The sequence below is a fragment of the Mobula birostris genome, chromosome 20, assembly GCF_030028105.1.
Source record: "Mobula birostris isolate sMobBir1 chromosome 20, sMobBir1.hap1, whole genome shotgun sequence".
NCBI classification, from domain to species: Eukaryota; Metazoa; Chordata; class Chondrichthyes; order Myliobatiformes; family Myliobatidae; genus Mobula; species Mobula birostris.
The window spans coordinates 6,376,515-6,395,190 of record NC_092389.1 but is presented as its reverse complement, the minus strand read 5'-3'; the positions used below and the strand labels follow the sequence as shown (position 1 = coordinate 6,395,190).

The 18,676-nt window shown below is 43.1% G+C and overlaps 1 protein-coding gene across 1 annotated transcript in view; it reads right to left on the bottom strand.

The window, feature by feature from the left end:
• Positions 1-299: 299 nt before the first annotated feature.
• The window catches only part of tmprss5 (transmembrane serine protease 5), a 92,643-nt gene continuing 74,266 nt past the window's right edge, over positions 300-18,676 (bottom strand). The window contains exons 7-14 of the mRNA XM_072238840.1: positions 18,383-18,496; positions 16,906-16,949; positions 12,389-12,551; positions 7,183-7,361; positions 4,140-4,238; positions 3,912-4,054; positions 3,656-3,808; positions 300-382 (exon numbers count right to left, since the gene is read on the bottom strand). Coding sequence (XP_072094941.1) covers positions 365-382; positions 3,656-3,808; positions 3,912-4,054; positions 4,140-4,238; positions 7,183-7,361; positions 12,389-12,551; positions 16,906-16,949; positions 18,383-18,496 — 913 coding nt within the window. The 3' untranslated portion in view covers positions 300-364. The remainder of the gene's footprint in view (positions 383-3,655; positions 3,809-3,911; positions 4,055-4,139; positions 4,239-7,182; positions 7,362-12,388; positions 12,552-16,905; positions 16,950-18,382; positions 18,497-18,676) is intronic.

Sequence of the window (18,676 nt, the reverse complement as noted above, 5' to 3'; positions counted from 1 at the left end):
AATTTGTAAAACGATGCTACCCACATTGGTACACTTAGACCCAAGTAGCTGCAAGTATCTGATTTAATGAGGAGAAACCTCTTTTTACAACAGTTATTGACACAACGTTCACACAGGCTGTAAAAAGTCCACTGATGTCCCATCTGGGAAAAACATTTTCTGGAGAAAAAACAATTGATGGTCCACACTCGGTGAGTCCGATGCAACAATTATCGTTAACCTTCCTTGCACAGGGTATAATTTCACATAGGTTCGCAAAGTCTGATATCCAGAGATAGTGAGGGTGCGAAACCATCTGGTCTGCTGCTTTCTGCTTCTGTGCAAAGCATTCTTCTTGTTGTTTCAGAAGATTGCAAAACGTTTTCTAAGAGATGGAGTTGTCCTATCCATAAGAAAGAGAAAAAGTTACAGAATGAAACTGATAATCATTTAGGCACAAAGGAACAAGTATAACTCTTAGCTACATCTTATAGGAAATAGGATCAGGAATGGGTTTTATTCCTATTCAGATATTAAACAATATTATGGTGTTTTTAAACTGTCTATTCCACTTTCCTGCATGTTTCCATAGCCATTGATAATCCTAAATCTAAAAATCTATGCCTTGAGGATATTTCAGGGCAACTTCTGAGGGTGGAGAACCTGTGGAATTCATTGTCACAGAATTTGGTGGCGGCCAATTCAATATGTGTATTTAAGGCAGAAATTGATAGGTGCTTGATTGGCAAGTGGATTAGTGGTGAAAGGAAGAAGGCAGGGGAATAGGTTTGAAAAACAATCAAACAACAGGAATTCTGCAGATGCTGGAAATTCAAGCAACACATATCAAAGTTGCTGGTGAACGCAGCAGGCCAGGCAGCATCTCTAGGAAGAGGTACAGTCGACGTTTCAGGCCGAGACCCTTCGTCAGGACTAACTGAAGGAAGAGTGAGTAAGAGATTTGAAAGTGGGAGGGGGAGGGGGAGATCCAAAATGATAGGAGAAGACAGGAGGGGGAGGGATGGAGCCAAGAGCTGGACAGGTGATTGGCAAAAGGGATATGAGAGGATCATGAGATGGGAGGCCCAGGGAGAAGGAAAAGGGGGAGGGGGGGACCAGAGGGTGGGCAAAGGGAATAGTCAGAGGGACAGAGGGAGAAAAAGGAGAAAGAGAGGGAAAGAATGTGTGTATAAAAATAAATAACAGATGGGGTACGAGGGGAAGGTGGGGCCTTAGCGGAAGGTTGAGAAGTCAATGTTCATGCCATCAGGTTGGAGGCTACCCAGACGGAATATAAGGTGTTGTTCCTCCTACCTGAGTGTGGCTTCATCTTCACAGTAGAGGAGGCCGTGGATAGACATGTCAGAATGGGAATGGGATGTGGAATTAAAATGTGTGGCCACTGGGAGATCCTGCTTTCTCTGGCAGACAGAGCGTAGGTGTTCAGCGAAACGATCTCCCAGTCTGTGTCGGGTCTCACCAATATATAGAAGGCCACATCGGGAGCACCTGACGCAATATATCACCCCAGCCGACTCACAGGTGAAGTATTGCCTCACCTGGAAGGACTGTCTGGGGCCCTGGATGGTGGTGAGGGAGGAAGTATAAGGGCATGTGTAGCACTTGTTCCGTTTACAAGGATAAGTGCCAGGAGGGAGATCAGTGGGGAGGGATCAGGGGGATGAATGGACAAGGGAGTCGCGCAGGGAGCGATCATTGCGGAAAGCAGAGGGGGGGGAGGGAAAGATGTGCTCAGTGGTGGGATCCCGTTGGAGTTGGCGGAAGTTACGGAGAATAATATGTTGGACCCGGAGGCTGGTGGGGTGGTAGGTGAGGACCAGGGGAACCCTATTCCTAGTGGGGTGGCAGGAGGATGGAGTGAGAGCAGATGTGCGTGAAATGGGGGAGATGCGTTTGAGAGCAGAGTTTGCGTGAAATGGGGGAGATGCAATCAATCAAAAAAACAATCAGTCAGAATTCTGTGTACAATATCTGATACATTGATGGTTAAGTTATGGTTTAATTAGTAGTGGCATAATTGCTCAGTTTGAGGTATACACTGCATGAACATACTAATTATGTAATATAATAACACTGTTATCATTTATGCAAGTTTGATGTTCCCTCAATAGGCAGTGTTTAGTATAACATGGTAGTGTTAATATAATAATCAACAAAGTTGTTGTGGATTCCAATTAAATATAAATCAAACAAGGCTCGACTGCAATGCAACCTGCTTTTATTTAAAGCAAACTAGAGAGGTTAAGATGGGTTTAGTTATACAAAAAAAAGAACAAACTCTAAACTCTGGGATTTATTCCCTGATGTGCTTGTGTCTCTTTCATCATTAGACTCTTCTTTTTCATTGGTGCTTTTGGCTATCTGCTTTAATAGTCCAAAGTCTGTTTAACACACACAAAATGCTGGAGGTACTCAGCAGGCCAGGCAGCATCTATGGAAAAGAGTACAGTCGATGTTTTGGGCCAAAACCCTTCCGCAGGATTGGAGAAAAAAAGCTGAGGAGGAGATTTTAAAAGGTCGGCGGAAGGGGAGAGAGAATCACCAGCTGATAGGTGAAACCTGGAAGGGGGAGGGATGAAGTAAAGAGCTGGGAAGTTGATTGATGGAAGAGACAGAAGGCATGGAAGAAAAAAAAGGGGGGAGGAGCACCAGAGGGAGGCAATGGGCAGGCAAGGAGATAAAGTGAGGGAGGGAAAAGGGGACGGGAAATGGTGAAGGACAGGTGGGAAGTGTTTAAGGAATCGAAAGTTGGCACTGCATGATGTGTGCCAACAAAATTTGCATGTGCCATCTTTGGCACCCATGCCATAGGTTTGCCACCCTGTTTTAAGCTGAGAAGTTACAGTTATACCAGTTTTTGTCATGTCCAATGAATACTACTCCAATGCCCTGGTTCACATTTTTACTGTTATGCTGTACGTATTTCATTTAGAAGTTCTGTAAGAGCAGTCTGTTCTGCTTTCAGCTTTCAGGTTATTGTTGAAGATAAGAGATGAGGAGAAATGTGTGCCATCCATTTGGATGGTCGAATTAAGGGGAGCTTTCTCTCGTGAGGGACACTAAGGTTGGGCTTGGGGCTTTTGTTGAAGAGGAGATGAAAAGGGAAGACGCAGGAGAGAAGAGGTCATAGGATTTGACCCAGAGTGGGACAGTGATTCGACGAGGCCAGGGGTGAGATTGATTGAGGATCGGTGACTATGGAGAAACTGTGAGCTCCAACTTGTGCATATTTGACTGTTTCAATCAAATGGGCCCTTTTCTTTTTTTTGTTCTTTTCTTTACTAACCCTTTAGTCAAATTAAGATTCATAACGCGGTGTTCCTGTCTGTTATTTCAAGGCACTAATTTGTAACAGGGTAGCAAATTACACAGCAATCACACAAACCGGGGTTTGGGGTGGGAGAGCGTCTCAATCTTACGAGTTTGGTGGGGTCAGAGGTTATCTTCCCTAGACTAACGCAGCCAAGGAAACCAAGGGGTAACACTACCTTGTAAGTGTGGATGTGTTAACTAATGAGGACCGCATGAGAAAACTGATGTTGCTCATGTGGCTAGACAGAGAATAAGATTAGATACAACTGAATTTATCTTTTGGTTTAATGGAGGATACAATTTAATATACTGTCCATTTATTCTGTAGGACTGTGTTCCTTACCTCAATAACGCTGTATATCCATTCTCGGAACTCTGAAATCTTTGTATAAACTCCTGGGTGATTAGCTTTGGCGCATCCGATACCCCAGCTCACCACGCCGGTCAAATGCCAGGCATTAATTCCCTCACATACCAAAGGGCCACCGCTGTCACCCTGCAATGCATATCCACGTTTGTCATACAGTATCTTGTGCATCGGGATAACTGCATCAAACTGTCCACAGCTTAAGTATTAGACCCAACATCGCTGACCTCACCTGGCATGTGTCAACTTTGCCCTCCCTGTATCCAGCGCACAGCATTCTGGGAGTAATGGCACCATTGTACATGCAGCTGCTGTTACATCTCTCGGTGCTGATGAGAGGGACAGAAGCCTCCTTTAAAACGTTTTCTGTATTGTCTGAAAGATGAAAAGTTTGAATAAAACACATCCATGCATCCCCTGTTGCATAAACTCCCTTTATCCCACTGTGCCTAATACTCACCAGCATCTGCACTTGCTTGTCCCCAGCCTGATATCCAGCACTCCTTACCCGGTATGATCTGCTGATTGTACTTTGGCAGACAGATTGCCTCCACTGTAGCTGTAACAGAAGCAATGACATGAAGATCCTCACAAGTGATGAAGATGTGAAATAAAGAGAAGAAAGAAGCAGACTGCAATGTGATAGCATCAGTGAATTAAAAGGCAGTTCAGTGTCTGCGGACCTGCAACCTGGACAGTGACCTGTCTTGTTTTAATAGATGCAGACAGCTCTTCTACACTCAATGCACTAACTGTATGTTCAATGTCTTCTGCTGCTGTAGCCCATCCAATTCAAGGCGCAATGTGTTGTACATTCAGAGATGCTCTTCTGCACATCACTGTTGAAACGCATGGTTAATTGAATTACTGTCCCATTCCTGTCAGCTTGAACCAGTCTGGCCATTCTCCTCTGACACCTGTCATTAACAAGATGTTTTCACCCACAGAACTGCTACTCTCTGGGTGTCATTTTTTTTATTTTTGCACCATTCTCTGTAAACTCTAGAGACTGTTGTGTGTAAAAATACCAAGCAATCAGCGATTTCTGAGATACTCAAACCACCCCATCTGATATCAACAATCATGTCACGGTCAAAGTCACTTAGATCACATTTCTTCAGCATTCTGATGTTTGGTCTGAACATCAACTGAATCTCTTCATCATGTCTGCATGCTTTTATGCATTGATTCGATATCTGCATTAACAAGTAAGTTGACAAGTATAGTGGCTACTGAGTGTATGTACTCGTATCATTTTCTGTTCTTTTGTATGAAATAAGTTTGTACTGAAGTAAAGCTTTATCCTTCCACACAACCTGTTCCCAAAATTATATTCAAGTACACTCAGTTGTTGTGTTGAGAATGGAGTGGCCATTTTGTGCCCAGATTAGTTGTTTCAGTGACTTCACATTTGATCCATGTTTACGAAATTGGTTGAAAAAGGCATCACACAGAAAATGCTGGAGGAACTCAGGAGGTTAGGCAGCATCTATGGAGAGGAATAAAGAGTCAGTGTTCATGGTGAGAGCCTTCATCGGTCCTGATGGAGGCTCCGTTCTGATAACGAGTCTTGGCCTGAAATTTCAACTCTGTATTCCCCTCTATAGATGCTGCCTGACTTGCTGAGTTCCTCCAGCATTTTGTGCCTGTGACTCAAGAATTCCAACGTCTGCAGTGTTTGAGAAAGGCATGTTGTCCAGGTTCTACTACTGCTGGAGCCTGTGATCTACATTTTGGTGGTGTGTTTTTAGGCTGATTGAGTGATCTAGTGCTTGGCTGTCTCTGAAAGAGTTTGTTGAGGTTTTGAGTGAAGTATGCGGCCTAGAGGCCAAGAAGCTTGGAGATGGGGCATAAGTCCACGATCGACTCTATTTCTCACCAATCTCGCTGATTAAAGCATTGGGGAAGACTGAAATCATCGAGACAAGAATGGAAAAGGTGGGTGTCTACATGTGACACGCTCTATCTCTCGCTCTCTCTCTCTCTCCCTCTCGTCCGCTGCTCCCGGAGGAAGTCCCTACATTCGAATGGTCTCCGTCTCTTGCCCTCTCTCCCTCGATGCTGTTGGAGAATGGTGCCGGAGTCCTGGGTCTTGGGCAAGGTTTAATTGATGCGGTTTGTGGATTGGACTCTGTAGTTCACGTGATGATGTGCTCCCGGTTGCTCCTTTTTATTGTTGCTACTTTGTGCGATTTTGATTGGTGCAGCCTGCAGATAATGAACGACGCAACACTAGATCGAACTAGAACTGAGCTAAGCTGGATATGCCTGGGCTCTTTTGATGATTTGTGATTTAGTGTTTTATTTTCTGTGTTTTTCGCTCATTCCTTTGCCATTTGCGCAATCTGTTCTTTTTTTGCGCGTTGGGGGTTTGATGTTTTTCTTTGAACGGATTCCATGGCCTTTCTTTCTTTCTTTCATGACTGTCTACATGAAGACAAATCTCAGAGTTGTATACTGCATTAATACTTTGATAATAAATGTACTTTGAATCGTTGATATGTTGCTCCTGTGAAAGACAGGATGGATATGGTTCAAAGGAAAACAGCAAAGAGCGTCTGAGGCCATTTACTTTGATCATGGCCACTTAGCGCCTCAGATTTAAGGATCCTTGACATAAAGCATTAGCTCTATTGATCCTGACCTCGATGAGTCCTCCCAGCATTTCCTATTTTTGTTGCAGGGTTCTAGCATCTGCAATGTTTTGCTCTATGCATCCCAACTCTGTTGTTTCAACCCTTCCTCCACCATCCCACCCAAACTCTTCATACAACAACCTCAGTTAGTAAAATTTTAATAAGTTCCCATTGTCATTCCCTCCCTTGTGGGGGTGGGGGGGGGGCAGGGAGAGAGAGAGAAATTTGTCGAACAGGCACTCATTAAAATAATCTTGGAGGTACAAGTATGGGTCCTTTACTTCTGGTGTGATTGAGGAAGTCAGCATTGGAAAGGCCATTGTTTGATCTTCTGTGCTGAGATGGACAACAGAAGACAACAGAATCGGTTCACGCATCTGATGGAAAAGTAGTAATCAAGCATCAGAAAATTCATTTCTAGAAGCCAGGCATCTATGTTTCCCAAGAATGAACTGGCTCAAACATTTCTGTGGTGTGTTCTATTGTTAAACAACTTGTCGATGATAACAATGCAGTTGAATATTTGATGCATGTGCGCAGCCCGCACATATGAACGAGTGTTTGGGAGATTCCCTGATGGATTTGCCGGCCACTGTGGGGCTGCAGGCATCTACTGTTGTGCGGGAACCCAGTTTGTGGCAATGTCGTGGCATCTCAAAGAGAAATCTGAACGGTTGAGTTAAATGCCCTGGTTTAACTCTACATTGCCATTGCTTAGCCAATGCTTTCATTTAAATATATTGCCAAAGGAGCTCATTTCCGGCTTGCAAACTGTTCGGGTTATGAACTGCTCTCAGGAATGGAATCTTGTGGTAACCCGGGGAAGACATTTACACTTCAGGCACACGTTCAAACTAAAGTTCATACCAGTAAATATAATTGGTTTCCTCAGCTTCATGAGCGCAATGTCATAGTCGTGAGTGTCACCATTATAGGCATTGTGGTGGATAATTTTGTCGACCACGTAGGTGGGAAGGCTGGTGAATAAAATGGTCTGTCTGTCCACAATCCCAGCATATACGTGCCATTTGTGAGCAATTGATAACCTACAATGGAGAGAGTCCATTAGCAACGTAACAAACAGAATCAGAAATAGGATCACTGAGCTCAGAAGTATAACTTATCAACTGTTCAATAATAAGGCCATAAGATATAGGAGCCGAATTAGGCCATTTGGCCCATTGAGTCTGCGCCATCATTTCATCATGCCTGATCCAATTTTCCCTCTCAGCCCCAGTCTCCTGCCTTCTCCCCGTATCCCTTCATGCCCTGACCAATCAAGAATCTATCAACCTCCGTCTTAAATATACATAAAGACTTGGCCTCCACAGCTGCCTGTGGCAAAGAATTCCACAGATTCACCACCCTCTGGCTAAAGAAATTCCTCCTGATCTCTGTTTTAAAAGGACGCCCCTCTATTCTGAGGCTGTGTCCTCTGGTCTTAGACTCTCCCACCATAAGAAACATCCTCTCCACATCCACTCTATCAAAATCTTCCACTATTCGATAGGTTTCAGTGAGGTCACCCCTCAATCGTCTGATTTCCAGTGAACAATGTATCCTGTACCTCTCGACCCCACAATTCCCCACTCCCAAGTATCCACTGATTCTTAAATCTTTCAGTATCAGCCTTGAATCTTAGTTGGCATGGTAGTATAATGCTTTTACAGACCAGTGACCATGTTTGTATTCTGCCACTGCCTGCAAGGGTCTAACTGTGAAGATTTAGTCTTCTTCATTTTTTCCTTAGTCACCTTGACTGAGATGTCACTTTCCATTACCCTATGGAAAGTGAAGTGCTGATCTTCAAAAACACAGCCCTTAAAGTGGCAGGGTAGCTTAACGCTATTCCAGAATCAGTAACCTGGGCTCAATTCTGCTGCTGTTTGTGGGGAGTTTCTATGTTCTCTCAGGTGACTGTGTGAGTTTCCTGTGGGTTCTCTGGTTTCCTCCCACATTCCTAACATGTCCAGGTTAGTAGGTTAATTGGCCATATGGGTGTATTTAGGTGTTGCAGGCTCATTGGCCCAGGATGGCTTGTTACTATGCTGTATCTCTAAATTAACATATATACAGTATTTGTACCACCATTGGTAGAGAACTCTGAAAACTTGTAACTCTCTTCATAAAAATATTTGTACTATATAATTGATCTCTTTTCTTGAGACCCTATCCCTAGTTTTCAACTCTGCAGTTGGAGGACCACCTACTTTGTTAATCACTTTCAAAATCTTATGAAACTCTAAATTTTCTAAGCTTCGAAGTGGAAGAGTTGAGAATTTTGTGAATCTAAAAGTCTGTCGTGTTACCTGTGAACAGGTCCCTATTCTAACGGTATGTAATTCTAGGAAGTTAATTGGTCATAGTGAACTGCTAAAACATGTATATTTTCCTTCTTCCACTCTCCTTCTATTCTGCATCTATTTGTCACATCTCCTCACTCATTTATCCTCTAATGGGTGGGAGCCATAACGTTTCTAAACCATATCTCTTAATATGGTTGAATAAGGTTAAATAAAATTAATGATAATTCTCTTGGATCAGGAAGTGTCTTTGGTATACATTTCTTTCTGGCTTCGTGACTCTCAATTAGGACAATTAGTATGCCCGAGTGTATAATAAGGAAATGTGAATTTGTGCACTAAGGCTAAGGTACATTGTTGAAGTAACTGTGGATTTCAACCAAGTATTCGGCTGCTAAAGCGCAAGATATGGCACTGAAACTGAGTGACTGAGATACTTTTTTTCTCAGTACTCAGGTATCTTTCATTGAAGAGGAAAATAATGTTAAAGTAAATAAATAATATCTGCCAACATCAGTAGCTGGTTCCACTAAAGTCATTCGAACTGAATAATGGAAAACCAATGAAGTGGCCAACCTGGTTACCACCAGCGACCAAAGACAAATACTTACAAAGTGCTGGAGGAACTCAGCATGTCAGACAGCATCTATGGATTGGAATAAGCAGTTGACATTTCAGACCAAGACCTTTCACCAGAATTCATCGGGTCCTGATGAAGAGTTTTGGCCCGAAACTTCGACAGTTTATTCCCGTTCATAGCTACTGCCTGATTTGCTGAGCTTCTCTAGCATCTTGTATGTATTGCTCTAGATTTCCAGCATCTGCAGAATATCTTGTGTCTAGGCAAATACTTATCCCAAATATTGACGTTGTGTTGGTGCGTGGCCAAGTGGTTAAGGCATCGATCTAGTGACCTGAAGGTCATGAGTTTGAGCCTCAGCTGAGGCAGCGTGTTGTGTCCTTGAGCAAGGCACTTAACCACACATTGCTCTGCGTCGACACCGGTGCCAAGCTGTATTGGCCCTCGTGCCCTTCCCTTGGACAACATCGGTGGCGTGGAGAGGGAAGACTTGCAGCATGGGCAACTGCCGGTCTTCCATACAACCTTGCCCGGGCCTATGCCCTGGAAACCTACCAAGGCACAAATCCATGGTCTCATGAGACTAATGGATGCCTAATAGAAATACTGACATTCTAGTCTATTGATACTACAATATCAACTGATGCGTTCACAGTGAGAAATGAATTTACAGCAAGCAATCTGTACAACAGGATCAGATTCAGAATCAGCTTTATAATCACTGAATGTCATGAAATTTGTTTTGCAGCAGCTGTACAGTGCAATGCATAAAATACTATAGGTTACAAAAAGAATTATAAAATAACTAGTGCAAAAAGAGCACAAGATAGTGAGGTAGTCTTCTGATGGCAGAGGAGAAGTAGTTGGTCCTAAGATGGGCAAATAATGTCTGCTAACTCACTAAACAGGGCAATACAGCTAACAGTCTACAGCAGGGGTCCCCAACCTTTTTTGCACCGCAGACTGGTTTAATATTGACAATATTCTTGCGGACCGGCCAATCCGGGGGGGAGGGGGTGTTCAAGTAGGGTTAAGCTCACCTTAACATGTCTTTTACAACTTTCTCACTCCCAAATAAGGGACAAAAGTAGCAGTCAAATCCCGGGACACTTGTGTTTACCCCAGGAAAGACTACAATGACCATGAAGCCTTGCGCGGGCACCTGTGTGCGCATGCATGAGTGACATGGGGTGCGCGTACGTGCCGATTTTTTTACACAAATCGGTTTTGGCTTAATCTTCCCAACTACACTGTACATACATTATTTCGACTTTATACGGGCTGTGTATTTATCATATCATTCCTACTTTTACTATATGTTAGTGTTATTTTAGGTTGTATGTGTTATTTGGTATGATTTGGTAGGTTATTTTTTGGGTCTGGGAACGCTCAAAATTTTTCCCTTATAAATTAATGGTAATTGCTTCCTCGCTTTACGCCAATTCCGCACAAAAGGTTTCATAGGAACACTCTACCTTCGTGGGGGAAATACAGGACAAGGGCAGTCCCATAAGGGATAAACCAATTTAGCCCAATATACGGGATGTCCAGGCAAATACGGGACAGTTGGCAAGTTCAACAGTGCGTGACAGGGAATGAGGAAAGGTGCAGCTGACCCATATCGTTTCCTCGCAGCCTGGTAGCACATGCTTTGCGGCCCAATGGTTGGGGACCGCTGGTCTACAGAGCCTCACTAAGATGTGAAACCATAACATATTGGAGTCCTGACATACATCAAGTAAAAGTAAAATGATTTTATCAGAAAAATGCAGATTATAGGATAGCTACAGGTTGCAATTTGTGCATAAAGTCAATCCCCAGTCACCAACAGTGACGTGATCTCCAGACGTGAATGATGAAGCCTGGAGTTCTTTCCGTCATCGGCTCATCTGGGGGTCAATACTGAAGGTTGATCAGAAGTCTGGAAGTCAAAGTCCAATGGCTGAAGCCTGAATACAGGAGACTGGAGGCTTAGCGGCCTGTCCTTGTTCTGCTGAACATTGTGGGCATACTATGTTGGCGCCACAATGTGTGACACTTGCAGGCTGCCCCCCAGCACATTCTTAGGTGTGTTGGTTGTTAACACAAGTAACACATTTCACTACGTTTTCATGTACCCGTGATAAATAAATCTGAATCTGATGTGAAAACCTGTTGGAATTTCATGGAGTTACTTGTTTGTTGGATTTTGATGTTTTAATCAAAGTTTCTTTTAGAAGGCAGGAAAGAGGTGCAAAGCTTGTTGCTTCATGATGGTTTCAAGTGTTGATAGAACAAAGGAAGGTTGAACAGACAGTGATGGAAATCTAGTAAGCAAAGAGAGAGACAAAGGGACTAAGAAGATATTGAGATGAAGATGGCACTGCTTTGTGTTTAGTTATTTTATACCCATAGATAAGGAAATTTCCATTCAAATTTATAGGTTAGAATTAACCAATGAGAAAGATGTTATTCATCTTGTGTATCCAATGCCATTACCTAATGATTTTCCATCTTATTATGCATTTCTAACGATGTGCTATGTGCTCCTTTATTCCATGTATATTAGAATAGCTCTAATTTTTGTCTGATTTTGGCACCTTACCCAAATGGTCAGGTTTTTCTGAGCTGTGTTGGATTTTAATGTTTTAATCCAACATTCTTTCAGAAAACAGGAAAGAGGCACAAAACTTGTTGCTTCATGATGGGTTTATTAAATGTTGATAGAACAAAGGAAAATTGAACAGACAACGATAGATGTCTACAAAGTAAAGCGAGAGACAAAGAGACTAAAATTGTGGCCAGCCCTGAACAGTTATTTTTCTATCAGAGTAAAGAAAATTCAGTTCACATTTAGAGATTGGAATTAACCAATTAGAAAACTACTATTCAATACTGTAGTACCAAGCTAACCAATGAGAAAGCACTTATTCAAATAATGCAGAAGAAAGACTTCCTGAATTCTATTTAGCATAGCTACTAGAGGCACATTAAACTGTTATACACTATACATATAAGAACTATTTAAAATACAAGCAGATAATTAATTGTTAAACTGCAAAGCAAATAACAATTAAGCAGTCTAATCTAAGAAGTAAATAGTTGGATCCAATGTGTCAAAACATTAAGCTAACAGGCTTGCTCTAGAAATTGTAAGAAGAGTGATGCTCATGCAGAGAGCATCAGTCTCATGGATCAAGGGTTGACTTACCTGTGCACACAGTGAGCTGCAGTGATGAGCCAGTACTCATCGAGGATGGACCCGCCACATGTGTGCTGGTAGTTATAGTACAGTGTGACCTGCCAAGGCCAACTCCCCAGTGTGGCGTCCTGTCCTCCAACAATCATGGAAAAGTCATGCCTCTTCCCACACGCTTCATAATGAAGAAGACAGTAAAGGTAAAAGTTAGAGACTGAGTCAACATACTGTATGTTTAACTTAAACTGCAGGTGGACGTGAAGAGAGACAAGTGCCCTGGGTGCTGGTTTCTATGCTGGAGATATATGGGAACAATGCTTATTACTCTTGGTTCACAAAGAAGCCAATATCGCCCCAGTACCTTAATGAACACAACATTACTGCTTCTACGTGCTTTCTTAACAGGGAGAACGAGATCCTCTGCAGTTTCTTGTCGTCACAGGAACAGCAGTTGCCATACCAAGTCATGATGCGTCCGAATATAATGCATCTATGGTGCATCCGTAAAAAATTGTGAGGTTCAAAGGGGACATGTCAGATTTCTTTAGCTTCCTGAGGAAGCAGAGGCACTGGTGAGCTTTCTTGGCCGTGGTATTCATATGATTGGATCAGGACAGGCCATTGGTGATGCTCACTCCTAAGAACTAGGAGCTCTCAGCCCTCTCGACCTTAGCACCATTGCACTGGCCCCCACCTCCTTCGTGAAGTCAATAACCAGCTCTTTTGATTTGCTGGTATTGAAGGAAAGTTTATTGTCATGACCACCATGTCACTAGGCTCTCTTGTACTCTGACTAATCATTATTTGAGACACAGTCCACTATGATCTCCTGCAAACTTGTAGATGGATATAGAGCAGAATTGGGCCACACAATTGTGGGTGTACAGGAAGTGGAGTATGGAGCCGAGGACACAGTGTTGAGGATAGTCTTGGTGGAGGTGTTGCTGCCTATTCTTACTGATTGCAGTGTGCTTATTGTTGTGGGATGGTAGGGGCAGGTTTGTATTTGTGAGCTTTCAGTGAAAATGTGAAATGTGGAGCCTGAACAATGAATGTGTTTATGCCGGCATATCTGCAATGTGTAACCAGGGGACAAGCTTGAACAAGTATAGGCACCAAGCTCTAAACCATCCCTGATAATTTCTTTGCAGCACACACAAAATGCTGGTGGAACACAGCAGGCCAGGCAGCATCCATAGGAAGAAGTACAGTCGACATTTCGGGCCGAAACTCTTCGTCAGGACTAACTGAAGGAAGAGTGAGTAAGGGATTTGAAAGTTGGAGGGGGAGGGGGAGATCCAAAATGATAGGAGAAGACAGGAGGGGGAGGGATGGAGCCAAGAGCTGGACAGGTGATTGGCAAAAGGGATATGAGAGGATCATGGGACGGACGGGAGGCCTGGGGAGAAAGAAAAGGGGAGGGGAGCCCAGAGGAAGATGGAGAGCAGGCAAGGAGTGATTGTGAGAGGGATAGAGAGAGAAAAAAAGGGGGGGGGGAATAAAAGTAAATAAATAAGGGATGGGGTAAGAAGGGGAGGAGGGGCATTAGCGGAAGTTAGAGAAGTCAATGTTCATGCCATCAGGTTGGAGGCTACCCAGACGGAATATAAGGTGTTGTTCCTCCAACCTGAGTGTGGCTTCATCTTGACAGTAGAGGAGGCCGTGGATTGACATATCAGAATGGGAATGGGACGTGGAATTAAAATGTGTGGCCACTGGGAGATCCTGCTTTCTCTGGCGGACAAGGCATAGGTGTTCAGTGAAACGGTCTCCCAGTCTGCGTTGATAAAACAACAATAATTTCTTTCACTGGTTCTAAAATGGAGGTGACACAAGTTGAAAGTTTCTCATTTGTCCTGACCAAGCAAACTTGTTGCAGTTAAGACGGAACATTATGTGATGAAAAATTTAGAAAATTATTGGGGCAATGAATGCAGCCCTTCTCAGTAGAGCCCGTCTGCACTGAGATTAGGTATGTTGTGGGTCTGTTGGTTCAGATACTGGTCTGCGTGACATCATGTAGAGTTTAAAATGGAGACACTACAAGATTTTGCGGCAGCCAGTTTTTAGGAAGATCCATAATTATTTTAGCTTTGTCTCTGATCAATTTTAAATTTGTTCGTTGATCCTATCAAAGTATTAAGAAGTTTGACTGCCTGTATTAGATCTCCTAATCATCTTTTCAGTGTTAAAAACAATCCCAGATGTTCCAGCTTCACATAGATAGAGGCAAATGGTTTGAAAGATTGGGACAGTAATAAATATGATTTTAGTTCTGAATGTGTGAGCACGTGGCCAAGTGGTTAAGGCATTGCACTAGCTACCTGAAAGTCTTGAGTTCGAGCCCCAGCCGAGGGAATGTGTTGTTCCTCCAACCTGAGTGTGGCCTCATCTTTACAGTAGAGGAGGCCGTGGATAGATATGTCGGAATGGGAATGGGAAATGGAATTAAAATGGGTGGCCACTGGGAGATCCCGCTTTCTCTGGTGGATGGAGCATAGGTGCTTGGTGAAGCTTTTGTGATGAAGCCACACTCAGGTTGGAGGAACAACACCTTATATTCCGTCTGGGTAGCCTCCAACCTGATGGCATGAACATCGGTACCTCAAACTTCCAGTAATGCCCCCCCTCCTTCACCATTCCCCATCCTCTTTGCCCTCTCGCACCTTATATCTTTGCCTGCCCATCACCTTCCTCTCCTCTCTGGTTCTCCTCTCCTCTTTTCTTTCTTCCATGGCCTTTCACTCCTATCAGACTCCCCCTTCTCCAGCCCTGTATCTCTTTCACCAATCAACTTCCCAGCTCTTTACCTCATCCCTCCCCCTCCTGGTTTCTCCTATCACCTTGTGTTTCTCCCACCCTTCCTCCACCTTTTAACTCTACTCATATTCTTTTCTCCAGTCCTGCTGAAGGGTCTTGGCCCAAAACGTCGACTGTACTCTTTTCAATAGATGCTGCCTGGCCTGCTGAGTTCCTCCAGCATTTTGTGCGTGTTGCTTGGATTTCCAGCATCTGCAGATTTTCTCTTCTTCGCTATCACTATTGGTTCATTTGCAGATTCACTCTGCCACCAAGTGGGGAGAGTCAGTATAACATTTAAGGCTTCACAATTAGAACCAGTAGTGGATCTTCAACAACTTTCTGGAATGTTCAAATTGTTAAATATGCAGGGTAGAGTGAAGAAAGGAGGAATGTTGATTGTGTGGGGTATTAACAATGGCACTGAACAGTTATCTGTGCTGTAAATTCTGCCATATTCCATCCATGTACCTATTTTCTAAAAGCCCATTTCCTATGTGAGGAACATTTCACAATAGATCTAGGATCTGCAGAAACCAACCAGTGGTGTAATGTAACTTGGAAGCACTTTTCTTCAAAATCTAATTCCTTAATGATCAGCATTACTCTTCTGGATCTGAAAGTACTTGTACCAGTTCATGCTGATATGGAATTCCTAATGAGACTCTAAAGCTGACCTCCTCCTCTTGTGAATGATGCTGAGGTACATCCTAGCTTACACTGGGACACATCATCAGTGATGTAATCAGGGCTCATTGGGTGTTTTGGGTCTTTAAATGTCGGACACTCTTGCCGAGGCAACCCAGACAGGGTTGATCAGGCCCTGTTTTCTGTCCCAGCAGCATTGGTCCGTGGGTCACACCTCTTGATCCATAGCTATCTGGAGACTCCCTCAGCAGCCTCTGTGATGGTCCTGAGGGCTCTTTTCTTTGCAGCCTCCATAATGCCAAGGAGTGAGTAGGTTCTGCAGAGCGAGCAAAAACTCTGCACCCCACCTCTACAGGCTCACATCGTGCCCTCCACCCCTGCCCGTGGCACTGCTCTACCTGCTCCTGGTACTTGTCTTTCTTACACTCAAATGCCTCTTCAATCCTATTTTCCTAAGGTTCTGTCAGTTAGACCATGACCACCTGCTTTGAGGTTTCTGAGAGCATGACCATGTTAGGCCTCAGTGATGATGGTGCGATGAAGTCAGGGAACTTTAATTGCTTGCTAAGATCAACTTTCAGTTGCCAGTCAGATGCTGTAGTGAGTAAGCTTGCTAGTGATCTGGGCTAAGGCTCCAGCTTTGACAAAGGCTATGGGTTTTTTGGGCTGACGAGGTGCTTAATGGCCAAGGAGATACTTTCTGCCACTACCTTCAGCACCTAGTCATAATGCCAGTGGTAGTGCTCTTCTCGCAGGGCTTTTGGGCAGCTGCTGAGGATTTGTTCCAGAGTCCCTCTGCCAGGGCAGGGAGGACATGATGGTGCCTCACTTTTGCCCCAAGCAAAAAGTTTCACTAGACTAGGCAGTGCAATTAATAGATGCAGAGTTGTGAGGGGGATTAGGATGTAGGGTCACTTCAGTGTATTGGGAGAATACAATGGTACAGTATAGGTAGCTTTGTCGATGATAGTTGAACAAGTGAAACAGTACCTGTCTAACAGCTGCTGTATGTTCCTTAGATTAAGTTTACCAATTGGAAAACAATGATTTTAAAATGTTCTATTTTAAGCAGATGTACTCACCAGAGCATTTCAGTTTTACTACTTTTCCAGACATACAGTTAGTCCTGACGAGAAAGAGAAGAAACTATATTCATTGAGATGCCATGAGGATCAGACACACCTTGCACCAAAACAAAACTATTGACAAAGTTGATGGTGGGTGGATTTTCGAATTGTTCTGGTGATTTGCAAGAAAGACAGTTTCTTAAGAAGGACAATCAGTTCTAAAGTACTTCCACAGATCTGTGCCTTACCAAGCTGCTTGACAATTAGACAATTTTGATGGATAGTCTCCACTGTAATGAAGCAGCACAGACACAGTGCTGTGTTAATAACCTGATAAATCTGTTTTAGTGAAGATGTTTAAGGAATAAGGATATAGGAGAGAACTCTATTGCTCCTCTCACATTCAATTGCATAGGATTTTTTTATTTCTGTCTGAGAAAGCAGATGAGCCTCCATCTAGCATCTTATTCAAATAACACCGCACCCCTCACTAGAGCACTGATTAACTCCACGGGGAGTGATAAGTTGGCTGATGAGTACATCTGACAGGGACAGGTTTACTTGAGACATGGAAGAAGAACTTTTGTAGGCAACTGTTACAGACTCCATGTTGAAAACTCTTATTTATGCTGTTGGTTGAAGGAGTCAAAAAAGTTGGTGTGTATAGCCCAGCCCATCACAGGCAAAGCCCTCCCCACCATTGAGCACATCTGCACGGAGCGCTGCCACAAGAAAGCAGCATCCATCATCAAGGGCCCTCACCATCCAGGCCATGCTCTCTTCTCGCTACTACCATCGGGCAGGAGGTACAGGAACCTTAGTTCCCTCACCACCAGGTTCAGGGTCAGTTATCACCCTTCAACCATCAGGCTCTTGAACCAGTGTGGATAACTTCATTCACGTTAATGCTGAACTGATTCCACAACCAACAGACTCACTTTCAAGGACTCCACAATTCAGTATTATTTATTTGCTGATTTTTAATTATTTGCAATATTTGTCTTCTTTTACACATTGGTCATTTGTCAGTCTTTGTTATTTATAGTTCTTCATAAATTCTATTTTATTTCTTTATTTTCCTATAAACGCTAGCTAGCAACAAATTACCAGATAGTATATGGTGACATATACATAGTTTGATAATAAATTTGCTATGAACTTTGAATTTTTAAACTTTGAATATATAGTATTTGCCTAATATGCAAATAACTACTATGAGTGTCAGTCATTAGCAAACTTTATTCTGATTTCACTTGAGAATTCTGGTAAGTAGACATGTATTTACTAAAGGACTTCATTGCAACCTGACATCTATCACTGTGTTTAAAGCACATGTGATTGTGTTGAACCTTTGTGCTGTCAGTCAAAAGGAGGAACTAGAATTTTTAGGAACAACAAGACAGCCTGTTTTAAAAGGCTGAGTCCAATATTGTGGCATTCTAACCCTGTCACGTGATTATACATTGCATAAGTCAAATGAAATGTGGCAAACCTGTAGCCCCAGATGTTTTCCAAATTACTGTCCTGCCCATTAGTAATCTCAGCGAATCCCTGTGTGTAATTGCGTTCAATCTCACTCACACTAACTACAGCGGAACTCAGGTGTCTGTGGGATAAAACACATGATAAGATTCACATTTCACTGTCTGCACTTTGACAGTCTATAATCACTTGCAGACATAACTACTACTTCTCCTGTTTGTTTAATGTGCATCACTGCCACAAAATAAGCCTTCCTTTTGCATTCAATGTGTTTGATTCTTGGAAAGTGACGTTGTTAGAAGAT